Source organism: Oratosquilla oratoria, chromosome 20 (genome assembly GCF_046742065.1).
Source record: "Oratosquilla oratoria isolate Oo_2021 chromosome 20, ASM4674206v1, whole genome shotgun sequence".
Taxonomy (NCBI): Eukaryota; Metazoa; Arthropoda; class Malacostraca; order Stomatopoda; family Squillidae; genus Oratosquilla; species Oratosquilla oratoria.
Window position 1 is genome coordinate 47,630,654 of NC_134796.1, and position 24,843 is coordinate 47,655,496.

Genomic DNA, 24,843 nt, shown 5'->3' on the forward strand with positions numbered 1-24,843 from the left:
ATTGAAGGTTTCATTTAACAGATAATCACTTAATATAGTCGAACAAAAGCAATGTCAAAATGCTATGACATTGATTCATATTTCTTCGTTACGGACAGTGCGTGAAATAAAAATTCGATAGTTTTTTGTAATTGATGCCATTTATGGTAGTTTGTTTGTATAAATTTTAAGTCTGCAATAGGTTTAGATGCCATTTATGAGTAATAGTATCATTTTAAGGTTAAAAAGGGAGTATTTATACCCAGTATGTTAAAAAATCGATTCCTATGATTTTACCAACATATTATTGAAACATGGCGATTTAGGACCGTAGAGTAATATCACGCCCACCTCGACACTTACAACCCTGTGAAAAGTTATACGCCAAGAGGCACTCATTGCCTGCGGCTGCAGCCATCATAGTTGCCCTATTAGACACTGGGACTGTTGTAGCAGGTAAAACACAGTCACTGCTCAAAGGTGCGGGACTCGAACCCGTTATTAGGGAGTTGCAAGGCCAGCACGCCTCCGATTGCCTGAATTACAAAGGATTATAAAGGCCGACAGGAGATCTTTTGGTCCATATCTAGGTCGGACGCGAAAAAATCATAATGATAAATAAATGAATAAATACTATAATAATGTAAATAAAATACATAAATGCATAGGTATACTTAAATAATAAACAAACGAGTAAATAATGAATAATAATGAATTGACATATAACTAATAATAAATGAGAATCAAGCAAATGATAATAAACAAACGGACAAATGATAACAAAACAAATAAACAAATAATATAAAATAGATGATGGTCATTACAGCATCTTGCTTAGCTGTTTATCTAAAAGATTCATAAAGCTTCGAACTGAACTAAATTGCACTGCCTCTGCAGGAAGTTTATTTCATTCATGAACTACACGGTTGGCGAAGTTGTTTCTACCCACTATTGACACGGCGTATCGTGTGAGAGAAAGTCTTAGTTTTATCCCAAAAGGAGAGAAACGCTGGTAAATGGCCTCACTTGACTAAGCCCAACTCTGTCATTGGCTGAAACAGAGAAAAGAGGCCAATCAAGAAATATGGAATTTGAATAATATAGATGATGATATGGTTTAACGTCACACACTCCCCCCCTATCGGGAGGCTAGGACGGTGCCCCTCACAGAGGGCTTTGTAGTTGAATAATATAGAAATAAAGTAAAATTAGAAAAAAAGATAAATGAAATGAAATGAAGTACAGTACAACAAATAAAAGAACGTGAGATAGAATAACAAAAATATAAACTGAATAAGTAAATCAAATAGAGTTGTTATAGCAAAGTAGACGAATAGAATAAAATAGAATAAATTAAGACTAGAATATGATAAAATGAAAAACAACACAACATACCGAGGTAACAACGTCACCGGACTAAAGAGGGTCGACCGCGCATTTTGATTAATTACACCAAGAGAGATTACTCATGAAATTGTTGTTTTGACCAAAGACAGTTAAGGAAGAGATAGACTCTGAGGAATGACGAAGGAGGAGGAGGAGTAGGAGGTTAAGGAGATGAGTGGGAGTAAGGAACGATGCTATGAGCCTTAGTTGGTCAATTTCACCCAATTCTACACCTTCTAATTACGTGTGAATAATTGTCTCCGCCTTAACAGCGTTACCCTGATTGTACCTTAGCTCAAATGAGATCAAATCAAGGAGTGTTGGGTCGGGAGGAAGGGAAGAGTGAGGAGCTTTCTACCCAACTAATAAAGGTCATGATCTGTTGTAAAAAAAAAAAAATGAAATAAACCAAAGTAAGGTGAAATAAAAGAAATTGAATGAAATAAAACGAAATGGAATGACAGAATGAAACGAGTAAAACAAAATAAGAGTAAATTAGATAGCATTGGCATAAATAGAATGAGAATAAAGCAAAAAATAAAACATGCTGAAATAAGTCAAAGTATGATAAAATGAAGATGATGAAATAGAATGAAAGTGAATAAAGCAAAATGAAACAAAAGTAAGAGAAATGAGAGAAAACAAAATTTAACATACAAAATAACATGAAGTAATAAAAAAAAAAGATAAAACAGATAACGAAAATAATTCCATCTCGGTAAACAGGAGGGCTGTATTTTTCTTTATATATATATATATATATATATATATATATATATATATATTTGTATATGTATATATACATATGTATGTATATATATACAGTATATATATATATGTATAATATGTATATATATATGTGTATATGTATATATATGTATATTATATATATATATATATATATATATATATATATATATATATATGATTTTTATTTTTAGAAGCTCTGCCAAGTGATTCGAACCCTGACCTGTGCGTGCATAATCACGAAGCCAAGACGCTAGAGACTGAGCTACATGCGATAGTTCAAAAGGACTCTGCAAGTCCTCGACCACACTTCACGTAGCTGCAGAAGGCGTAGTCTCATTTTTATCCAATCCCCATATATATATATATATATATATATATATATATATTTATATATATATATATATATATATATATATATAATCCAATCCCAATCCATGGGGCCAGATAGACCTTATGACCGGATTAAAAAAAAAAAAAAAAGTGCTACAAAAAATAAAGTAAATAATAATTGAAGCAACGACCTTAATTATTTACTAATTTTTGTAGGTGTTCTGTAAATGGAAAGACACTCAATTGAGCATAGAGGGATTTCTCAAAACTGAATAGAACCACCTGTCATTGTCCAGAAAGTATCTACAAATATGAAATGTAGAAAATAAATGCAAATTGAAAATTAGATATCATTAGACAACGTATGTTTTATCATGGCTGTAGTGACAATACATTGGGCAATACAGTTCGTGTTTAATTTTCTTGTATCATTTATTCATTTTATTATTTACTTATCAATTAATTAATAAATAAAGATATTTATTTATTTTTTTATTCATTTACCGTATATTTTATCAAGACTGTAGTGACAATACGTGGGGCAATACAGTTTGTGTTCAGTTTTCTTTTATCATTTATTTTTTTATTTCATTATTTACTTATCAATTAATTAATTAATTAGTTAATTTGTCTATTTATTTATTCATCTATTCTTTGACAGAGGTCCTTAGATCATGATTGAAAACACTCGCCACTAAGCACTTTACGTTGACAAGAGCCCAGAGGTTGGAGGCAAAAGGTTTAAAAACTTGAGCCACACGTTCACTTCATTGTGATACGATATACCATCGCCCAGAGCAAAAAGACAAGATAAAACATCAGACATTTAGTGTTTTCAATTTATGCGCCATGCAGGCCAAAAACGAATTTGGGAAATTCTTTTCTGATGAACGAAAAATTTTGTGGAAATCGAGACTCCTGCATGAGGTTGATGTCAGTCTCCGCAGTGCTGATAAAGTGTTCAGTTTCAGTTTCATCCTCCATGCCCTTGCTATCCATAACAAAACCAGATTTTTGAGAAACTAAATCCAAATTGCTTTACCTTCCACATATTGTGTGGGTGTGTGCGTGTACGTGTGTGTGTGTGCGTGCGTGCGTGTGTGTGTGTGTGTGTGTGTGTGTGTGTGTGTGTGTGTGTGTGTGTGTGTGTGTGTGTGTGTGTGTGTGTGTGTGTGTGTGTGTGTGTGTGTGTGTGTGTGTGTGTGTGTGTGTGTGTGTGTGTTTATGTACGTGAAGGGAAGCACCTTGCCCATTTGTGTATTTTTGATGGGCTGTTTTGATTACACAAACCTGAAAAGGGCTTCCTTGATAAATTGATGAAAAAAGTCTGTATGTAATATTCAAGGACCGTATATTGAATTCCTGAAAAACACGAAAGAAAAGGGGAAGGGCAGGTAAAACATAAATTGCAATATTCTTGAGGGCACAGACATAGACATATTAAAAGATTGACAACAGAGAGACTAGGAAGAGAAAGTGGAAGGAGAGGAGGAGGAAGAGGAGAATGAGGAATGGAAAGAGAAATAGAAATAGATGAGAAATGAATGAAATGCGAGGAATGAGAAGTGAAGAAATAGAGAAAAAAGATATATCATGATCACACTTACTTAGATATTAAATATTACTGTCGAGAGATTATTTTTCTCAAATTAGGACAGGGACAGATCTTTCTGCAGTAAGATTTAGATTAATCCCTACATTTTCTTTCAGAAGCCTGTATGTGTGATTCTTCTAGTATGTCAGACATCCTCCGCAGTTAGACTCTTTACGCTTTCTTCATATAATAAAATCTATTCCTGATTTATCTTCTCTTAACCTTTACGTAATCTTAATCAACAGAAGTCCTATCCTCCTCTCAAGGGACCGAGGAAACAATGGACATAGGGGTGAAGAAAAAGGAGGAGGAGGAAGAGGAGGAGGAGGAGGAGGAGGAGGAAGAGGAGGAGGAGGAGGAAGAGGAGGAGGAGGAGGAGGAGGAGGAGGAGGAAGAGGGGAAGATGATACAATAGAGGCCGAGGATAAGATGTTATGAGAATAAGAACAAGAACGAAAAAGGTTAATCAAGTGATGGAAGTAATTGAAACTAAAGAAGAAATCCAGGTGCGTATGATGGAAAAAGGATGACGAGAAGGAAGAAGACGAAGAAAAGTAGAGAAGGATAAAGATATAGAAAAGAAGAATGGGAAGGTGATAGTGCAGTTGATTGTGGTAGAAGAGGCCAGGATGGAGGAGGAGGAGGTGGAGGCAGAAGTGGAGATGGAGATGGAGGTGAAGGTGGAGATGTAGGAAGTTTAGGAGTCGTTGAAGAATTAGAGGGAATGGAAATGAAGTGAGGAATAGGAGAACGAGACGAGGAGATGATGTTGTGGGGATGGAAGAGAAAGAAGAGAATGTAGGGACGAAGAAGAGGAGAATGAAGAGAAAGAGAATAAAGAGGAGGAGGATGGACATAAGACAAAGATAAAATGTGTAAAGAGGATAGAGAGGATGAAAGTAGAAAACTTGTGCACCCACGTAAGAGAAAGAGAAAGAGAGAGAGGTGGCGATTGTGCCCAGAGAAATAGGATGAGAGAAATAGATTTATAGTAAAAAATGAATAAAGTAGAAAAAAGAAGAAGGAATAAGAACACAAAGAGGAAGAAGGAAGAGGTGAAGGCGAAAAAGGGGAAGAAACAGGAAGAGAATGAATAAAAATAGGAGAACGAGAAAGAGAAAAAAAGGAAGATTGGGGAGATTTAGGCGGAGATCCGGAAAAGAGGAAGGAACGTAGCAGATACAGAACAAAAGAGCGGATAAAAGAGACTGAGAGAGAGAAACATGAAAGGAAAAAGAGGAAAAATGTCAAACGAAAGGAAGAAGAGGAAAAAGAGTACGAAGAAACGAAAATGGAACAGATGTAGAGAGAGAAAAGGAGAGGACAATAAAGAATAGGATATAGACAATAAAAAATAGGATAGATCAGGGGAAATTGAATAAGGGCGGGAAAGGGGAAATAGAGAAGAGAGGAGAATGAAAAAAATGGGAGAGGGGTACGGAAAAGGAAGTATTTCTGTAGGAAAGAGAGAGAGAGAGAGAGAGACCAAAGATATACGAGATAAAAAGAAGAAAAAAAGAAGATTCAGGTGGCGAGAGAGAGAGAGAGAGAGACCATCAAAGATATACGAGATAAAAAAAAAAAAAAAGAGATTCAGGTGGCGAGAGAGAGAGAGAGAGAGACCAACACATATATACGAGATAAAAAGAAAAAAGGAAAAAAGAGATTCAGGTGGCGAGAGAGAGAGAGAGAAAGGGATAGAGAGAGAGAGAGACCAACAAATATATACGAGGTAAAAAGAAGAAATTCAGGTGGCTTGAGAGAGAGAGAGAGACCAACAAATATATACGAGATAAAAAGAAGAAGAAAAAGAAGAGATTCAGATGGCTTGTACAGAGGTACATAAAAAAAAGAGGAGCGGGGAAGGAGATAATTATTTCAAAAGAAAACGAAGGGAATGTCGAGGAGGGAGCCTGGGAGGAGGAAGTGTTTCTCTCCCTCTCGCTCTCTCTCTCTCTCTCTCTCTCTTTTCCACTGGGCTGGAACCTGCTGGACCTCAGCCTTCCATGTGACCTGGAACAGTTCATACACAAATGCAGAAGACAGTATCCATGGTATGGCACTGAAGTATCGATACTACGAAGAGGCTGTAGTCTGCTTAGGACCAAAGCTGAAGGCATCTACTCACAGTAGATCCATTTCCCAGTCTCTGCGCAGTGGCCAGGATTCGAACACTCTGTCCGACTCCTCATCCCATTCCTACTCTTCTTCTCGTCTTTCCCAGCAACTCCTCCCTCCTCCCTCCATCTCCCCTCCCATCCCCTCCCATACCGTCTACCCCTTTCCCTCCTCCCCTTTCCCCTTCTCTTCCCCCATCCCCTCCTCCTCCCCTTCCTCCTCCCCCTCCTCTCTCTTCTACCTTTCCTCTCCTTAGACAAAAATATTGGATGAAATAGAGAGTAACAATTGGGGATTTGCATAGAGAAACTAAACAAGAACAAGAAAAAGAGAGAAAAGAAAGGAGAAAGAGAGAGCAGGCGATATATTTATGTTTATATATATGATAATTTGGTTTAACGTCACAAACCCCTCTCTATCAAGGGGCTAGGACGAAGCCTCTTACATAGGACTTTGTAGCGTGGAGTTGAATAAACCATGCCCTTGGTTCAACTCGCCAGCGGAAGGGTTCGAACCGCCATTACCTCGACCTACACCGCAAGTAACGACGCTTTGACCCACTCGGCCAGCGAGCTTCTATATACATTATGTGTATATATATATATATATATATATATATATATATATATATATATATATATGTATATATTATATATATATAATATATGATTACACACACACACACACACACACACACACACACACACACACACACACAAACACGCTCGGTGGCGCGGTTGGTAGAGTCCCAGACTGTCTGTATGGCGGTACCGGTGGGTACTGGGTTCGAATCCTGCCCAGGGCTGAAATTATTTCAGTATCGCTGCGGTTCGAATCAATTCTCCAACTCTCGTGGGCGGGGAGTTGGGTGTGTGTGTGCGTGTAAGGTCATAGCATTACCCATAGATCGGTCATACGAGCTTTAAGCTCTCTTCCGGGAGGGAAATAGCTCTTGATCACGAGTCCAACACGTGATCCAAAGACTGTCTAAGGGCAAGTAGATGGATATCAAACGCATGCGTTTGCACTCAGTCGGAAATGATTTGATCCAAGCGTATATGTTTATTGAAGCTTATTTCACATAAGGTGAAAAAATATTTAAAACGTACGAGAACTCGCGTAATTAACGAGATTACTTAATCAAATCATAGGCGGGAGATAATGAATACTTCATCAAGCGTCCCTCACCATCGCTCTTTCTTCGTGTCCCGTGAAGCAACAAAACAATAGAGGTAATCTTGTTTAATTTTTTTTCCCCTTATTAATTTTTCTCTTAGGAGCGTTGACCTATTTTGCTGGTTTTATACATACATATACCAAGGCTTTTTCCCCCTTACTAGGGAGGTAGCCAAAAAGGAAAAGGCATAAAATCATTCCCACCCATTTCATCCCTGAAAACACTCCACACCCCTCCACCCTCCCTCCCATCTTAGCACCTCCTAGATGGCGGGTCATCCCTGCACCTTGTCCACTGCCCTGGGTCAGAAGCAGTGTCGCAAGACACAGCACATCCACAGCAAGGCCGCTTCATTAAATCGGCGACCCCCCCTCTCCGTCCCTTCTCTGCTGTTTTTATGACTAACCTATATCTATTTTTTCGTTGAGTCTTGTATGGTGTATTGAATCTATTAATTTTATTTACACCAGTGACCTCCCTACGGATTGGAGCCATTCAGCATTCCCTTGTGTTTGGAGACTAATACCCATACAGAAACTGAGGCTAATCACTTAGACAAGTCTACTATGGACGACTTAGATCATACCATCCGCTTGCGCGTCGTCGGTATTTGCGGGAGGGGAAGAGAACTCTTTAGGAAAATGAAATGATAGTCATTTGTTATTTACATTATTATAGTTTTTATTTGTTAATTTATTATGATTTTTTTCGCATCCGACCTAGATATTGACCAAAATGTCTCCTGTCGGCATGCTCCGCCTTTGTAATCCTTTGTCCTTTGTAATGTATAAAAGGGGGATGTTATCACCGAGCACTTTTAACCCCTAGAATACGATGATCCCTACTTAGGCGTCAAGAAGATGCTAGCGTCGACATCCTAACTACATTTATTTTGTAGTTGTGGCTGAGTATCCCTCTTTTTCTGTGAACAGCCATGATCACTTTTTCAGTGGTTACGAACATTCTGGGTGAAAAAGAACGAGTATAATAGCTGTAAATTTATATTCTATAATGCGAGCATTGTGACGCATCTTCGTACATCAGGCAGGTAATGTGCGGGCAAATACTTGACTAATGTTGAAGAGGTTAAAGGATATTTGTTAAGGTTTGTATCATGGTTCTTTTCTCTGTTACTCACCTTCTTTGAACTCTTCCTTGAGTACCTCAACGAGTCTTTCTCTTTGGTGTAGTATTGTCCCTAGAATAGAAGGGTTTTTATTGCTAACAAAGAATCTATATAGTTCTAACTGACTTAGACAGTTTAGCAAAAGCTACGAAGATTGTCACTGGCAATTAAACACCTGTTTATAAGAACATCAGAACATAAGAATGGAAGAGAATATAAGGCCTACACTAGGCAGCTCCATGTCCCTTGCCACCTGTAATCGTCTCTTAAAACAAACAATAGTTTCAGCACTTACTACCTGGTTACTAAAACCTATTCCATACGTTAACCACTATATTGGTAAACCAGTTCTTCCCTCTTTTCTTCTTAAACCTGATATGCTAAGAGCGATATGTTCATTCTTAAAGCCAGAACAAGATTTTATTCAGGTGAAGTAAACATACGAATAAGTAAAAAAAAAATAGAAAGATAATTTCTCTGGTAAGTTCTTAAACGAAAATCATTGATTAGCAACTCTCTATGAGACGGAATTCGAAAAATGACGAAGTTGTTGAATGTCTCTTCTTTTCACAATACCTTTTTGATAACTTTTTTCTCATTTTTCTTAATTTCCAGAACTCATGTAAGTGATATCTGATCTTCATAACGTGGAAACTGCCATATATGAAACACATTGTTGTTCATTGGCTTGTCGAGTTTCAGCCATTTTAAAATTCCCTCCCATCTTTTTCTTAATTTCAAGAACTTGTGTCGTTGGTACAAAGCTGAATAATGTGAAGATTTTCTTGTGTTAAAAATCGTGATATCTCATCTTTATATATATATATATATATATATATATATATATATATATATATATATATATATATATATATATATATATATATATATATCGTGAAAATCACTGTTGGAGTTAAAAAAGACTAGGGACGGGGAATCTATATATTTCGATTACAAACTGCAATCCTCTTCAGTAGATACAAATTGGAATAGAGTGCTACTTAAGTAGCACCCTTGACATGACAAAGGTCTCAACGGAGTGAGCCGAGGGTAGAGACTTCTCCCAATGTTCCCCTTTGTCATGTCAAGGGATACTTAAGTAGCACTCACGATTCCAATTTTATCTACCGAAGAGGTTTGCAGTTTGCAATCGAAATATATAGATTCCCCGTTTCCAGTATTTTTTACTCCAGTGGTTTTCACTTGATGTGTATATATATATATATATATATATATATATATATATATATATATATATATATATATACTGAGACATTGTGACAAACTGAGAAATGTGGGAGGGAAAGCCACGTGTCTGGATCTGATTTTTGAGTTTTATTCCTGACCGGTTCCGTTCTTAGGTTTTTCAGAAGAAGCTAGGAGCGAAACCGGTCAGGGATAAAACCCAAAAATCAGATCCAGACATTTCTACCTTTTATCAATATATACACACACACACACACATATATATATATATTTATATGTATATTTATATATATATATATAATTGTGTGTGTGTATGTGTATGTATGTATGTATGTATCTATGTATGTATCTTCACTCTCCCTCCCTCTGGCTCCTTCCTCCTCCACTCCTGTGCCTCCCATCTACCCTTCCACTCCTCCATCAATAAGATTGTATGTCAACATACGAAGAGCCATTCATCTGAAATGTCTATTGTTAATGACAGAAAACTGTTTACAAAAAAATCTTTGGCGAGATTGAGGATATAGAAAATTTCTGTTGGCCTTGCGGATTAATAGCCTTCAATTAGTGCCAGAAGGGTCCTTAGAAAGCGACTCCTTCATTGAGTACCATCAATAGAAACTCTTGAATTTAGCTCGGAGCTACGGTCATTCTTTTGTGTAGGAGATTTTTACGGATCCACCCACGTTATGTGATGCTGTCAACAGCACAAACGTGAGGCCATATAGGGAGAAGTTTGAATAGATTCTGTCCAGTATTTCAGATCTTCTATTGACAGACTCAAGTTAAATTTATATCCTTTCATCGAAAAGAGGTTAATTGTGAGAGTAAGCATTGAGCTGTGGAATTATTTGGTGATTTGGGCAAAGGAAAATGGTCAGAGAAAAAGAAAAGTCGACTCTGAGTTGCATGGTGATCAGGTCGTTTTATTCGTTGCGAAAGAGCAAAATTTCTACGTTAAATTGTAATCGCTACGAATACGATGACAGGTAATTCTGTTACTGTCGGCTCCTATTAAGTAAAAAGAAATAAAAAAGTAAGAACGATACCTTATGGTCTTCGCGAGGAACCTTGTATTATCTAAAAACCCAACGAAGATCGCAGGATGGACCAAGAGGCCTCTTGATTTTTTTTTTTTTTTTGAGGGGGACGGGTGGGTGGATGTTAACCTACAGGATATTTTTTTTCCGAAAGAAAGGTACCTCCTTACGGAAGACAGCAGTGACACCACCTTTAGGTGATTTCAGCTGACATAAAACAAATATTTTTAAAGAGAGGTTCTTAGTCTGTTGTCTCACGCATCCCAAGTATACTTATGTATTCCTATTTTTCTCTAAGCTTCTGAAAAAAGGCACTTAAATGTCGAATAGAATCGTCGGGAATCCACCAAATATTTCTAGTTTTCATTCTTGGTCTCAACTATGAAGATCTGTGGACACTTTGGGGTCAATGAAATCTAGAAGTAGAACCACTGTCTAGATAATAGGTCTTAAATTAGAAAGTGTGTAGGAGAAAGGAAACTATATGTTCAATGTCTGAAGCATATAAGGTTATATATATATTTTTTTTCCTTATAAATCGTTTAAACTACCTCACTTGATTCTGCTTTTTCTCACCATGGCCCAAACATTTATTCTTCCGTAAGGGGATTTCAGTCATCCTCTCAACTGTTTCTATAAATCTATAAAATTCTATAAATCTGAATGACTTTCTTCCCTCCCTCGTCCCTCTTCCTTCTTTTACTCTTCATCTTCCCCTTTTCTTCCTTCTTCTCTTCCCCCTTCTTCTTGTCTTCCTCCTCATTATCCTTTTCTTTCTCTTCCTATTCCTTCTCCTCTTTTTCCTCCTACACCTTCCCCCTCCTTCTCCTCCCTTCTCCAACCCTTCTCCTCCTCCTCCTCCTCCTTCTCCTCCTCCTCCTCCTCCTCTTCATCCTCTTCGTTTTTCTCTTCCTCTTCCTCGTGTTCCCTTCCCCCTCTTCTTTCTCGCTTTCAGAAATAGCAGCAGAAAAGGACATTGACATTACTAACTGCATTTGTATGTTCCCGATTTTCAGCAAATCAAATATCCTTAATTTCTTCCGTATTTCCTTTGAATTGAATTAAATTAAATTATCTGCTGGCAGCTATAGTAAACTGTATTCACGATCTAGCCTAAAAACTTAGAGAAAAGACGGCACGTCACTTAAAGCAATTGTATCTTGCTTCCCTTCCAGCGGCAACGACAAACCCTCCGGTGATAGACTGGGGACAGTGGTGGACGTACGACGGGATCTCTGGACCCAATTTTTGGGGGATTATTAACCCGGAATGGAGCATGTGTCAACGGGGCCGCCGACAGTCCCCGATCAACATCGACCCCCGGACGCTTCTCTACGACCCCAACTTGACCCCGTTCACACTCGACAAGACCACGGTGAGTCCCCTTCCGCCTCACAAGGATGACCTCGAGTCGTTCTGGGCGGGTCGCCATTCCTACCGTCTGTCTCTCTGTCTTCCTTCTCATTTTCTCTCAATTTCTCCTCCTCCTCGTACTTCTGCTTCTGGTGAGGCTCATTCCCATTCTCTCTCTCTCTCTCTCTCTCTCTCTCTCTCTCTCTCTCTCTCTCTCTTTCTCTCTCTTTCTCTCTCTCCTCTCTCTCCTCTCTCTCTCTCTCTCTCTCTCTCTCTCTCTCTCTCTCTCTCTCTCTCTCTCTCTTTCTCTCTCTTTCTCTCTTTCTCCTCCCCTCCCTCTCCCTTATTCGCTTCCATGAACTTGTGCGCTGTATAACTTTTCAATGTATCATTTTTGTATTGATACGAAAGTCATACTTAGAGAAATTATTTTTTTAAATTTAATTTTCGTGGAAGTGTGAGGTGCGTCACAACACGCTCACGGATTATGTGGCATGTAAATTTATTATATATGTATATATATATTATATATATATATATATATATGTGTGTGTGTGTGTGTGTGTGTATATATATATATAATATATATATATAATATATATATATATATATATATATATATATATTCGAAACATATGAGAGGAGATTCTCTTTTATACAAGTAGTATTGAACACGACAGCATAATGGCAGTTGAAAATATTTATAAATAATTTATCAACCGTCCGGTCGTATTATTACATTTTGCTCGTCTTAGATACTCTATAAAAAAAGGACCAAGAGAAATGCAATAAAGATAACAGTCTAACATTTCGTCCTGGAGAGATTAATGCTCCGATGACGGTTGTCTCTTTGCGTTCTCCATTTTTAATTGTCTAGTCAGTAAGACACCCTATCTGTCATTCTCCTTTCTGGATTGATATTTTGCCCAATTTAATTTCTCTTCCTTTATCGCCTCTACAATATATTTCAATACACTCTGTTCCATTGCCTCATCTTTTCCTCTTCTTGTCTTCCAACAATCTTTCCAACATTGGTTTCTTCTTTGTTGGCTGTACCCTTCTGAGCTTTGTCTCCATTGTCTTTATCATTTGTTCAAATTTCAGATCCGTAGATCATAGCTGGGTTTGTGGATTGATCGTATCTTGGTACTACCGAATTACTGATATGGTTTTCGTTATATTCTGTAGAAAGCTTACAATGTATGTGTGTGTTTGTGTGTGTGTGTGTGTGTGTGTGTGTGTGTGTGTGCGCGTGTGCGTTTCTTCTTTTTTCTACTATTCCTGCAGCTCCTCCATACCTTCCCTCTCCTCCTCGTCCTCCTCCTCCTCCTCCTCCTCCTCTTCCGCCCTCCTCCTCCTCCGGCCTCCTCCTCTTCCTCCAATTTCTTCAGCTCCTCCTTTTCTCCTCCTCATTTCCATTTTCCTTCTTCTCTTCCTCCCCCTCCTCTTCTTCCTCCTCCTCTTCTTCTTCTTCCTCCTCTTTTTTCTCGTTTTTCTCCTCTTCATCTTCTCTTCTATTTCCTTCCTATCTTCCTCCTTCTCCTCTTTCTCGTTTTTCCCCTCTTCATCTTCTCGTCAATTTCCTCCCTTTCTTCCTCCTTCTCCCCTTCTTCCTCCTCCTCCTCTTTCTCGCTTTTCTCCTCCTCATCTTCTCTTCTATATCCTTCTTTTCTTCCTCCTCATCTTCTTCTTCGTCCTCCTTCTCCTCTTTCTCGTTTTTCTCCTCTTCATCTTCTCGTCTATTTCCTCCTTTTATTCCTCCTCCTCCCCTTCTTCCTCCTCCTCCTCTTTCTCGCTTTTCTCCTCCTCATCTTCTCTTCTATATCCTTCTTTTCTTCCTCCTCCTCTTCTTCCTTTTCCTTCTCCTTCTCCTCTTTCTCGTTTTTCTCCTCTTCATCTTCTCGTCTATTTCCTCCCTTTCTTTCTCCTCCTCCTCTTCTTCTTCCTCCTTCTCCTCTTTCTCGTTTTCCTCCTCTTCATCTTCTCGTCTATTTCCCCCCTTTCTTCCTCCTCCTCCTCTTCTTCCTCCTCCTTGTCCTCCCGCTGAAGCCACCCCATCTTGCCTCCTCATTTTCTTTTTATCTATTTACTTTTACTTCTTACCGCTTCGGACATTCCCTCGCCTCCGACGTGCAAATCTATTTATTTCCTCCATCATTTCTCTTATTCCCTTTTTTTTTTTTTGTATAATTCTGAACGATTCTTTTTAGGTCTCACAACATCGTCCCCCTGTTCCATTTGCTTTCTCTTTTCTTCCCTCCCCAGTAGTGAACCACTTTTGATAATCTCAATTTCTTGTTGTCTAATTTTTCGCTCTATCGCCTCGCCTCCCCTTGTTTGTCTTTCCCCTCTCTCTCTCTCCCTTCCCCTTTTCTTTTCGTCTCCTTCCCCTCCTTTGTCCCGCTTATCTGAGAAGAAGCTCGAAGACAGGAGGAGTTTCTCTCCCTCTGCGTGAATGATTCTGTTCTTATTCTTTAAGCCTTTCGTGTCATAATTACTAGAAGAAAAAGATACTTTTTGTTTTTCTGTAAGTCAGTGCTTTTTTTTTTTGTAGGGGTTCTTGTTCTATAGCGTCCTTTCAGATGGCTTCAGCTCTCTCGGTGTCTGCCTTCAGCATCACTTCAGGCCTTTGATAGCTGAAATCATAAACGGAGAAGAAGGTCACTCCATCTTCACTGAGACGATTGACATTACAAATACGAATAAGATGGTATGACTTCAACCAAAATATAAGAATGATGAGCTTTCAGAACCAATCAGTGGCTATATATATATACATATATATATGTATATATATATATATATATATATATATATATATATATATATATATATACACATATATATATATATACATATATACAACACTGAATGGGTCCCAGTGAACAGATATACATTTTTATCAACCACAATACACTTTAATTCTAAGCCATCAACATCGAGAGACTCGCGGAGGCCAACATGCAGAAATTGAAACGTGGTACGGCCAAGGACTCGAACCAGGGCTAGCACGTGACAAGTGTTAGTGACTTTATATATATATATATATATATATATATATATATATATATATATATATTATATATATATATATATATGTATATATATAATCACGAAAAACCCACAGTCGGAATAAAAGGAAACTTTAGAAGAAAGTGTAACTTTATATTTCGGTTAATAGCTGTAGCCCTCTTCAGGAAAGTACTTTTCTGAAGAGGGCTATGGCTATTAGCCGAAATACAAAATTACACTTTCGTCTAAAGTTTCCTTTTATTCCGACTGTGGGTTCTTCGTGATTATTATTTACAAATGTGCTACATTTTGAGATATATATATATATATATATATATATATATATATATATATATATATATATGTATATATATGTATATATATAATATATATATAAATATATATTTATATTTATATATATATATATATATATATATATATGTATAATATATAATATATGATAATGATAATGATATGGTTTAACATCACAAACTCCCCCCTATCGGAAGGCTCGGAAGGTGCCCCTCACAGAGGACTTTGTAGCGTGGAATTTAATGAACCATGCCCTTGGTTCAACTTCGCCGGTGGCAGGATTCGAACCGCCATCCCCCCGACCTTCGCCGCAAGTAACGACGCCCTAACCCGCGCAGCCGTCCTTGACCTTCTCTTTCGCTTCTTAAATCCTCCCAAGGAAGCTCACAGTCAGACTTGCGCTGCATTTTCAACGACTTGAGGCAGATGCAATTTTCTTCTTGTTATTTCTTTGGTATATGTATCTATTGGTCTATCTAACTACCTCAGTCTCTCCAAACCTCTCTCTCTCTCTCTTTCTCTCTCTCTCTCTCTCTCTCTCTCTCTCTCTCTCTCTCTCTCTCTCTCTCTCTCTCTCTCTCTCTCTCTCTCTCTCTCTCTCTCTTTCTCCCTCTCTATCAATCTCTCTTTTTCTCTTACTGTTTCTAATTGCTTCTCTCTTTCTTCCCAACAATTTGAATAATTTTTGTTGTAATAAGCGGATATCATGGTCATTTTTGTTTGTTTGTTTGTTTAGATGTTTCTGAATACTTTCTGCGTCTTGAATATATCCTTATTTCTTTTACTGCTAGTCCGATTTTACTATGTATAATAATTGTTTCTCCTATGTTATAATTCAGAAGGTTTCTGTTTTTTTAATACATTATATTTTTTCAATACATAGTAGCTCCTTTATATATCTAGACAGTTGTAAACCTAGCATCACTTACTTTACTCTGTTATATTATTATAACTTAGTTCTGTGAGTTATTTTGTACGTTTATTCTCGTAGAATCAATTGTTTGATTCTAATTGTGCCGAAAAACCACAAGGAAAATAATAGAAAAGAGACCGAGCGCTTTCGTCTATTCAGACATTTTCAAGTTGAAAATGTGTGAATAGACGAAAGCGCTCGGTCTCATTTCTGTTATTTTCCTTGTAGTTTTTTGGCATATATATATATATATATATATATAATATATATATATATATATACATATATATATATTTATATACACATTATTTTTTGTGTTTCTTAAGAGCAAAACCCATGCCTCTAAAGTAAAGAGGTTAAATTAGCAGTTAGTGATTAGTCTAAACTATGATATAACTAACGAGATGCATTCAAGCTTTAAACATTATTGTGTGTGTGATGGTAATTGAAATATTTTGGATTATACTGAAACACAATACTCAGCCGCTCTGATTATGTTCAATCTTTTAAGTTTCCCGGTAGTTTTCGTTCAAGATAAATAAGTGTTTCTGTGACTTAGTAGGAAGTATTTCTCTGTTTACTCTTTTATAATCTGTTGCTATCAAACTTTTTTCTATGTCTTCTTAGGTCTTCTAAACTTTTTAGTTTCTTGTATATATTTTCTTTTGTTTCATTTTCACATGTTTTGTAGTTGATTGATAATGTCTTGATTTTTTATATCCATTTTATGTTTGTAGTGCTGTTTTTCTTATCCATTCTAATTCAACCTCCTTGTCTATATTTTTGAAAAGGACATTGTGATTAGATTTTCTTTTATTATTTTTTATTTTGAGTTTTTGATGTGGGTCATCAACTTGATGGAATTTTTTTTTTTTTTTTTTTTTTTTTTTTTTTAAGACTTATTAGTCTCGCAGAAAACAGGAATTTGTTTCATTTTTATACACGAAAAAAACATAATCATTATCATTACCATCACTAACACTATCACTATCACTAACGCCTACCACCTACCACCATCACTATCATCACCATCACTATCCCCATTACCTTTACTATCACCATCATCAACATTACCATTATCATCATATTTTCTTCATTACATACACTATACATTAAAAAGAAGTCATCAAGTCACACCTCTATATTTCCATACACCACAATGAACCAAACTTTTATTTAAGATTCCTGAAGAAATTGAATCTATTGCAAAAGGAAAATAATGTGTCAGTAAAAAGCTAATTCGGGACCATTTAGTGGTTAGTTACATGCTGTAATGGATTTTCTATTTACATAATTATATGGATCATTGGCAAATCAGAGACAAACTAAAAAAAAATTGATATTTGTGAAGATATTGTCAACTTGAATTTTGTCAGAGAAAACGTTTTGCCTAAGTACTCCAGTATGTATATATGTACGAGTTTATATATATATACATATATATATATATATATATATATATATATATATATATATGTGTGTGTGTGTGTGTGTGTGTGTGTGTGTGTGTGTGTGCATGCACGTGTGTGTGTGTGTGTGTGTGTGTGTGTGTGTGTGTGTGTGTGTGTGTGTGTGTGTGTGTGTGTGTGTGTATAACATAGTTATATGCGTACACATGTAAACGTGCGTACATAATTCAAAAGGACTTTGGCAAAAGGTCATCCACTTGAAATGGCGAGCCTTCGAAAGCTAAGACGTGTTTGGCTAAAGTGTCTTCACGTTCTCGTGGATCTGAATTGGCGTCGGCATCGCCGCTCTCCGCCTCTCCTTTGCCATTGGCCCGCCAATGTTTTCCTTCTTTTCGTTTGTTTGTCTTGTGCTTCCTTCCCTCGGTTGACAGAGGATCGCCTTCTCTCTTTTTTTTTTGTGTGATATTTTGTGTTTCATTGCCGAATTATTTAGATATAATGGTAGAAAAAAGAAAACAAGTTTCTGAACAATTGAGGTAACTTTAAGTTTCGGTAATTTGTAGAGTAGTTTTTTGATTTTCTCATATGTAATGGTATCATGTTCCGCACATTTTCTCAACCATAACCTTTTACCTTGTGTACGTACAGGATTTAGTTGTACAATTCTTCATCACCCCAAAAAAATACCACATTTCTTATCACATTTCACACAAGTTGATTTATCTAGGTCATTCTATTTTTGTCCTCCCGTTTTCTTTGTTCATTTTGAGTTTACAACTTCGATTTCCCTGAAGATGTTTGCTCTCCCCATCTGCAGCTTTGCATCTTGCGCGTGTATGTCTTCCTTTGTCTTCTCGTTTTCTCTTGCTATTTCCTCTCTCGTATCATCTAACTTCTTACCTTATTGCTGTTTTTGTGTCTATTGGAGCAGGTCTTTGTGCACCATTTCTATTGAATTCTCCTACTTAAATCTTTATCGTCTTTATACAGAAAAAAAGAATAGTAAAGAAGTTGTATAGTACATTCTTTACAGCAATTTACTTTCAAAGCCACGGTGAGGGGTAAGGTCTATCAAGAAACGAATCTGAAAGCGTCACTAAATCATAGCATGTTTTGTTTTTCATCTTTTTATTGTTCGTTAACAGCCTTTGCCGCGTTTTGTCTTTTGTATAACTTGTATTGCTCCTGCCTTGAAAGCAATAATCACGGTCCTTTCGTGTTAGGCATAGTCTGCATTCCTGGGGACGCCGTCATTGCCCCGCAGTTTGTCACTGACAAAATGTCTTTTTTTTTTTTTTTGTTCATCCTCCAAATTGTTTCGCTCTCTGATGTGACGTCATCACCGTCGCCAGGCCAGCTTCCATAATATTTTATAAATCGCCTTCCTGGATGCAAATCTTATCAACATTATGGCGGAGGAGACAAAGAGGACGCTGGGGCAAGTCGACCGGACCTGCCGAGAGATGTTTGGGATGGGAAGGGTGACTTCATGTGAGCTTGCTCAGAGAAACAGTGGGGATTGGTGGTGGTGGCGAAGGAATGAAGCGACGCGTCCCCTGGCGTATGCTCCAGATTGCTTGAGTTATGCAACAGCTGGGATTCCGTCACACTACGTTCCAGTTTATAATGTTTATCTCGGATCGTCCCCTCCCCCCTTTAGGAGCCAGGGTACATGTATTAGTACAACAAAACCTTTCGCAACGACACATGAATATCAAATTTACTGAAAACCGAGGGGAAATAAGACACGCGGTCCAAACGTTTTTTGCCCATAAGAGATGAAAACGTTTGAACTACACCTTTAATTTCCCAGCGGTTTTCAGAAGAAATAGTATTAGCAAAGTATATGTATATATGTGGATGAAAATGAGACTAGATCTTCTGATGTTACGTGAAACGTGGTCGGGTACTTGTACAGTCCTTTTGAACCATCACATGTAGCACGGTTGGTAGCGTCTTCACCTAGTGATTATGGACGCACGGATTAGGGTTTGAATCCCATGGCAGAGCTTCTAAAAATGTTCAATATGTATATATATTTTTTTCCTTAAAGTCTTTTGTCTTTGTAAGTCTCCTTCATGCTTGCCCCTGTTTGTCTTTGTCAAATTTTGAATCTTCGAAGAAGACCTTCCATCTAGTAGAGTCTTGGCTCCATAACTCTCCTACCGACCTCATAACTGAACCATTCTTCTACGAGTAAAGTCGTTCCTACCTACGCATTCTCCCATTCTCCCTAGCATTTGTTTCTTGCACTTATCTCCCACTCCCACTCCACTTATCTCCAACTCCCACTGCACCCACACTCTTCCTGACTTCTTGTTTACCATCCCTCAAAACTAGTCCTCCTATATTCCTCCTCGTGCTTCTATAAAACTCTTCTATTTTCACCTCTCGCAATTTTCCAGCGCTCACACCTTCTCCCATTCTCCCTAGCATTTGTTTCTTGCACTTATCTCCCACTCCCACTCCACTTATATCCAACTCCCACTGCACCCACACTCTTCCTGACTTCCTTTTAACAATCCCTCAAAACTGGTCCTCCTATATTCCTCCTCGTGTTTCTATAAAACTCTTTTTCCATTTTCACCTCTCGCAACTTTCTAGCGCTCAATCTTTCTCATATATTCCTCGGGCTCTTTCGTAATGTTTGTATTCGCGTGATATGTTTTTGCACTCTCCTATCTTATTATATGTTCTATACTCCCCATACACTCTCGTAACTCCTCTTTTGCCATGTCTATCGGTCAACCTTTCTCTTATACTCCCCCGGGAACTCTCATAATATTTGTATTCCCGTGGTATGTTCTTGCATTCTCTTCTCTCGTTCTATTTTCTGTACTCCCCACACACTCTCCTAACTCCTCTTTTGCCATGTCTACCGCTCTAATTTTCTCTTATACTCCCCGGGCACTTTCATAATATTTGTATTCCTGTGGTATGTTCTTGCATTCCCTTCTCTCATTCTATATCCTGTACTCCCGACACACTCTCGTAACTTCTCTTTTGCCATGCTCGTACTCTCCTTTTCTGCTCCCTTCTACTATCCCTCATACTCCCCCTTCACTCCCCCTTTTTTAACCTTCCTTCTAACTTCCTATGGAAAATTACAACAGAACACATACACGAACAAATACATTTCAACGCCCCAAGGTCTCCGTTCACGTGATCAAACCTTGAGAGGATGTGAGGCCAGACAACATTTATACAAACATACACGTTATACTCCGTACTTAAATCAATACGAACGCAAATTAAATCACAAGAAATAAATACACAACCTAAATGTGAATATACGATAGCTTGTATAAATGACTAACTTTCTTGTTATTTGATTTTAATAAAAATGATTGTGAGGCTGCCAACCCCCCATCAGAAATGCAATGTCAGCATTTCTACTGGTACAAACCAGATGCGAGCCAAGGGGCCAGCAATCAGTTGGTGAATGTAGATCGAGTAGGATCTACGAAGTGTATTTAAATTACTTCAATATAGGAGAGAAAACCGTTTTGTGAGTTTAAATACCCGCCAAACGGCTACACCCTTTCCTGCATCCTGCACTTCCTTCAAAATTTGACCACTCATCAATTCCTTAAATATCTCTTCTTACTTTCTTAATATACTTTACTCTAATACCTATTTTTCTTATACACTTTTAATACTACATTCTCGTAGATTATTTGTGTACCACAGCCTAGCATAGCTCCTCTCTCTCTCTCTCTCTCTCTCTCTCTCTCTCTCTCTCTCTCTCTCTCTCTCTCTCTCTCTCTCTCTCTCTCTCTCACACACACACACACACACACACACACACACACACACACACACACACACACATATATATATATATATATATATATATATATGTATATATATATGCATTTATATACAAATATATAATATATATATATATATATATATATATATATATATATATATATTTGTGTGTGTGTGTGTGTATGTGTATCCTGCACATACTAATTCACATTTAGCTGTGCTCTCCTGGCGTACTCCCCTCACACTCCCCCTTGTACTCCCTTGCTACATTACTCCTTGTTTGGTATATTACCTCACATGTTATCTTAATAATATTTACTTCACGTCGTGCTCTCCTTCTTTCACTCCCCTCACATATACCATGTCCTTCCTTCTTCCCTTGGGTTTGCCCTCTTATGCTAACCGTGTACTCCCAATGGACTCCCTGCTCTGTAAGCCTCTCCTTTGTACCTTAGTGACGTCTCCACTGGAAAAAAGTTCCCCTTTGTCTATAATGTGACTTCTCTCCATAGTTCTATGCCATATTGTCCATTGAACATTCGAGGCCAGTATATCTGTTTCGTATTCTTCTACAGAAACTTTTTTTTCGTCTCTTACGTATTCAGTTATACGAGCAACTCTTATGTATATTCTTTCCAACACCATGTATCGCATTTATTTACTCATTTCTTTCTTATTCATGTTATTCAGTTATACGAGCAACTCTTATGTATATTCTTTCCAACACCATGTATCGCATTTATTTACTCATTTCTTTCTTATTCATGTTACTTTACTTACATTATTTTCACATTCTCGTCGTCATTTCCCTCACACGTCTTACCTCCTGACCCCTTTTCCTATTCCTTCCTTCAGACGTACTCCTGCACTCTCTCCTTTCACATTCTCTTCGTCATTTCCCTCACACGTCTTACCTCCTGACCCCTTTTCCTATTCCCTCCTTCAGACGTATTCCTGCACTCTCTTCTTCCCCTTCCATTTCCTCTCGCACTACCTCCCTCCTTTACACAGCTGGAGTGCCATCGGACGAGGAACGTTCCCTTCGCGCTCCTCATTTCTTGCACTGCGGGAGGAACTCTCCGTCCCGATGATTTCCCGATCTTAAGGGGAAGACAGGCCGTGGTTGACACCTGGCCGGCTGGGTGGGGCTGGTCAGGTGTTATGTGGGGTACGGGTCGTCATTTCTGGAATGGCGGTCGTCAACAGCAACAACAACGACAACAACAACGACAACAACAACAACGACAGCAGCAGCAGCAGCAGCAACAACAACAACAACAACAACAACAACGACGACGACGACAACAACAACAACAACGCCATCAACAACAACAACGGCAATAACAACAGCAACGGCAATAACAACAGCAACGACAACACCAACAACAAAAGCAACAGCAGCAGCAACAACACTACCATCATCAACAACAACAACAGCAACACCACCACCATCATCCACAACAACAACTTCAACAACAACAACTTCAACAACAACAACAACAACAACGACGACGACAGCAAAAACAACAACAACAACAACAACAACAACTACAACAACAACAACAACTACAACAACAACTACAACAACTACAACAACAACAACAACAACAACAACTTCTCTTCCCTTTATTCCCATCAATCATTCTCATGTTTCATATTCCCCTCCTGCACTCGCTTTGTCTCTATATCCTTTCGCATCCCCTATTGGCGGCTTAAGATTTATGCAATCAATATTTCATGGACTTTAGTGACGCCCCTACGGATCGGAGTCACGCAGTGTTATTTTATGGTTGAAAACTCACCACTAAAAAAAAAAAAAAAAAAAAAAAAAATAGTTTTTATTACTTCTCCGTTTTGCTTCTCTCCTTAGATATTCCCCATACCACTTCTTCGGTGTGATATTGTCCCCAAGGACAGAAGCGCTGGTTATTGCTGACAATATATTTCACCCACCCGCTCCTGCTATCAATTTCCCTTCTCGCGCCTCTGCTGTCACCGTGAACGCCCGACTCTTGAACCTACGGAGTAGATACATTGTGTCGTGATGTGAAACACTGATATTGTCTGCGTCAGAGGCAACCTGTGCCCTTTGTGCTGTATCTCGAAGGAGGATATGTTATTGTTATATACTGTAGATTACCAGCGCTTCTATTCTTGTGAAAAAGCCCGGTGTAGGTATATTTAATTCTAAGATGGAGATTGGAAGCTGATTAAGTTGCGATTTTTTATTTGATATAAATCTTTGATATATTTTTTTTCTTTTGTTATTATGGATGTATATAAAATGACAATAGAGTAATAACCCAATGTCTGATGTATATTTTCCTGTTATTTTACTTCCTTTTTTTTTTTTTTTTTTTTTTTGACAAAATGAAACAGAAACTACATGTGGAGGGCACCCGGGCACATTGGACAAAAGACCTCCACCTTAAGACGCCATTTTCAGTTATGGCATTCCTCCGTTTCAGTCATCCATTTGAGGAACAACCTGCCAAGAGGATCTATGCTCGCATATAATGTTGCCGAATTCCTAACGTTATGAAAAGCCAGAAAATAGATTGTACACTCACCGTACGTTGAGCCTATATCCACCAAACGCTCTCCCTCTCCCTTGTTGTTGCTGTTGTTGTCATGGACTGTTTTCCACCTGCGATTCTATCCTTGTGGACAATCTTACGTTGCTATTATTGTGCTCTCTCGTGCTGTACCTTGCTTACTTGTAGTTTGACCCTTCCATTGTCGTCTGTACTCCAGTAACACAAGGTTTAGTAACAGCATTTGTCCATCTCCACTGTGGCTTACCCTACATATTTTATCCTGGTTATCCCCAGACGATTTTATCATCTACAGCTACGGTTACACTTGCTATTGCTAACACTACATCGCTTTTATTTTCTCTGGTTTTACAGCGATACGCGTAGCTGTCTGGTCATATTGCTCGCTAAGTCCGCTAGCGGAATCAGCTGATCTTAACCACAACACAAGCCTTTCCTTATCTAGTTGTAGGGATGTTTGGTGTTCCAAAGGACTTCATGCTCACGAACTTTTTCTATGAGACTTATAATAACCTCATGGGACCAATGAAGTTGACGTGACAAGTTGTCGGCCTTGTCTTGCTTGCATGCCGTCGAGGTCACACGAAAACTGAATATTATATTTCCTCAAGATAAAAATGCATATTTGATAGTTTTCTTGTATTTTCGTCTATCTTTTTTATTATTAAAAACCGTCAAAATAAAATGTATATTTTTCATTATTAAAAGTCATTAAAATAAAAAAGTATGTTTAATAGTTTTCTTGTATTTTCGTCTATCTTTTTATGATTAAAAGTCATTAAAAAATAAATGTGATATTTGTTTAGTTGTAT

The 24,843-nt window shown here is 37.9% G+C and overlaps 1 protein-coding gene across 1 annotated transcript in view; it reads left to right on the forward strand.

Moving 5' to 3' along the window:
- The first annotated feature begins 3,294 nt into the window (after positions 1-3,294).
- The window catches only part of LOC143036296 (carbonic anhydrase-related protein 10-like), a 163,073-nt gene continuing 141,524 nt past the window's right edge, over positions 3,295-24,843 (forward strand). Inside the window, exons 1-3 of the mRNA XM_076203545.1 lie at positions 3,295-3,378; positions 9,076-9,082; positions 11,882-12,081. Coding sequence (XP_076059660.1) covers positions 3,295-3,378; positions 9,076-9,082; positions 11,882-12,081 — 291 coding nt within the window. The remainder of the gene's footprint in view (positions 3,379-9,075; positions 9,083-11,881; positions 12,082-24,843) is intronic.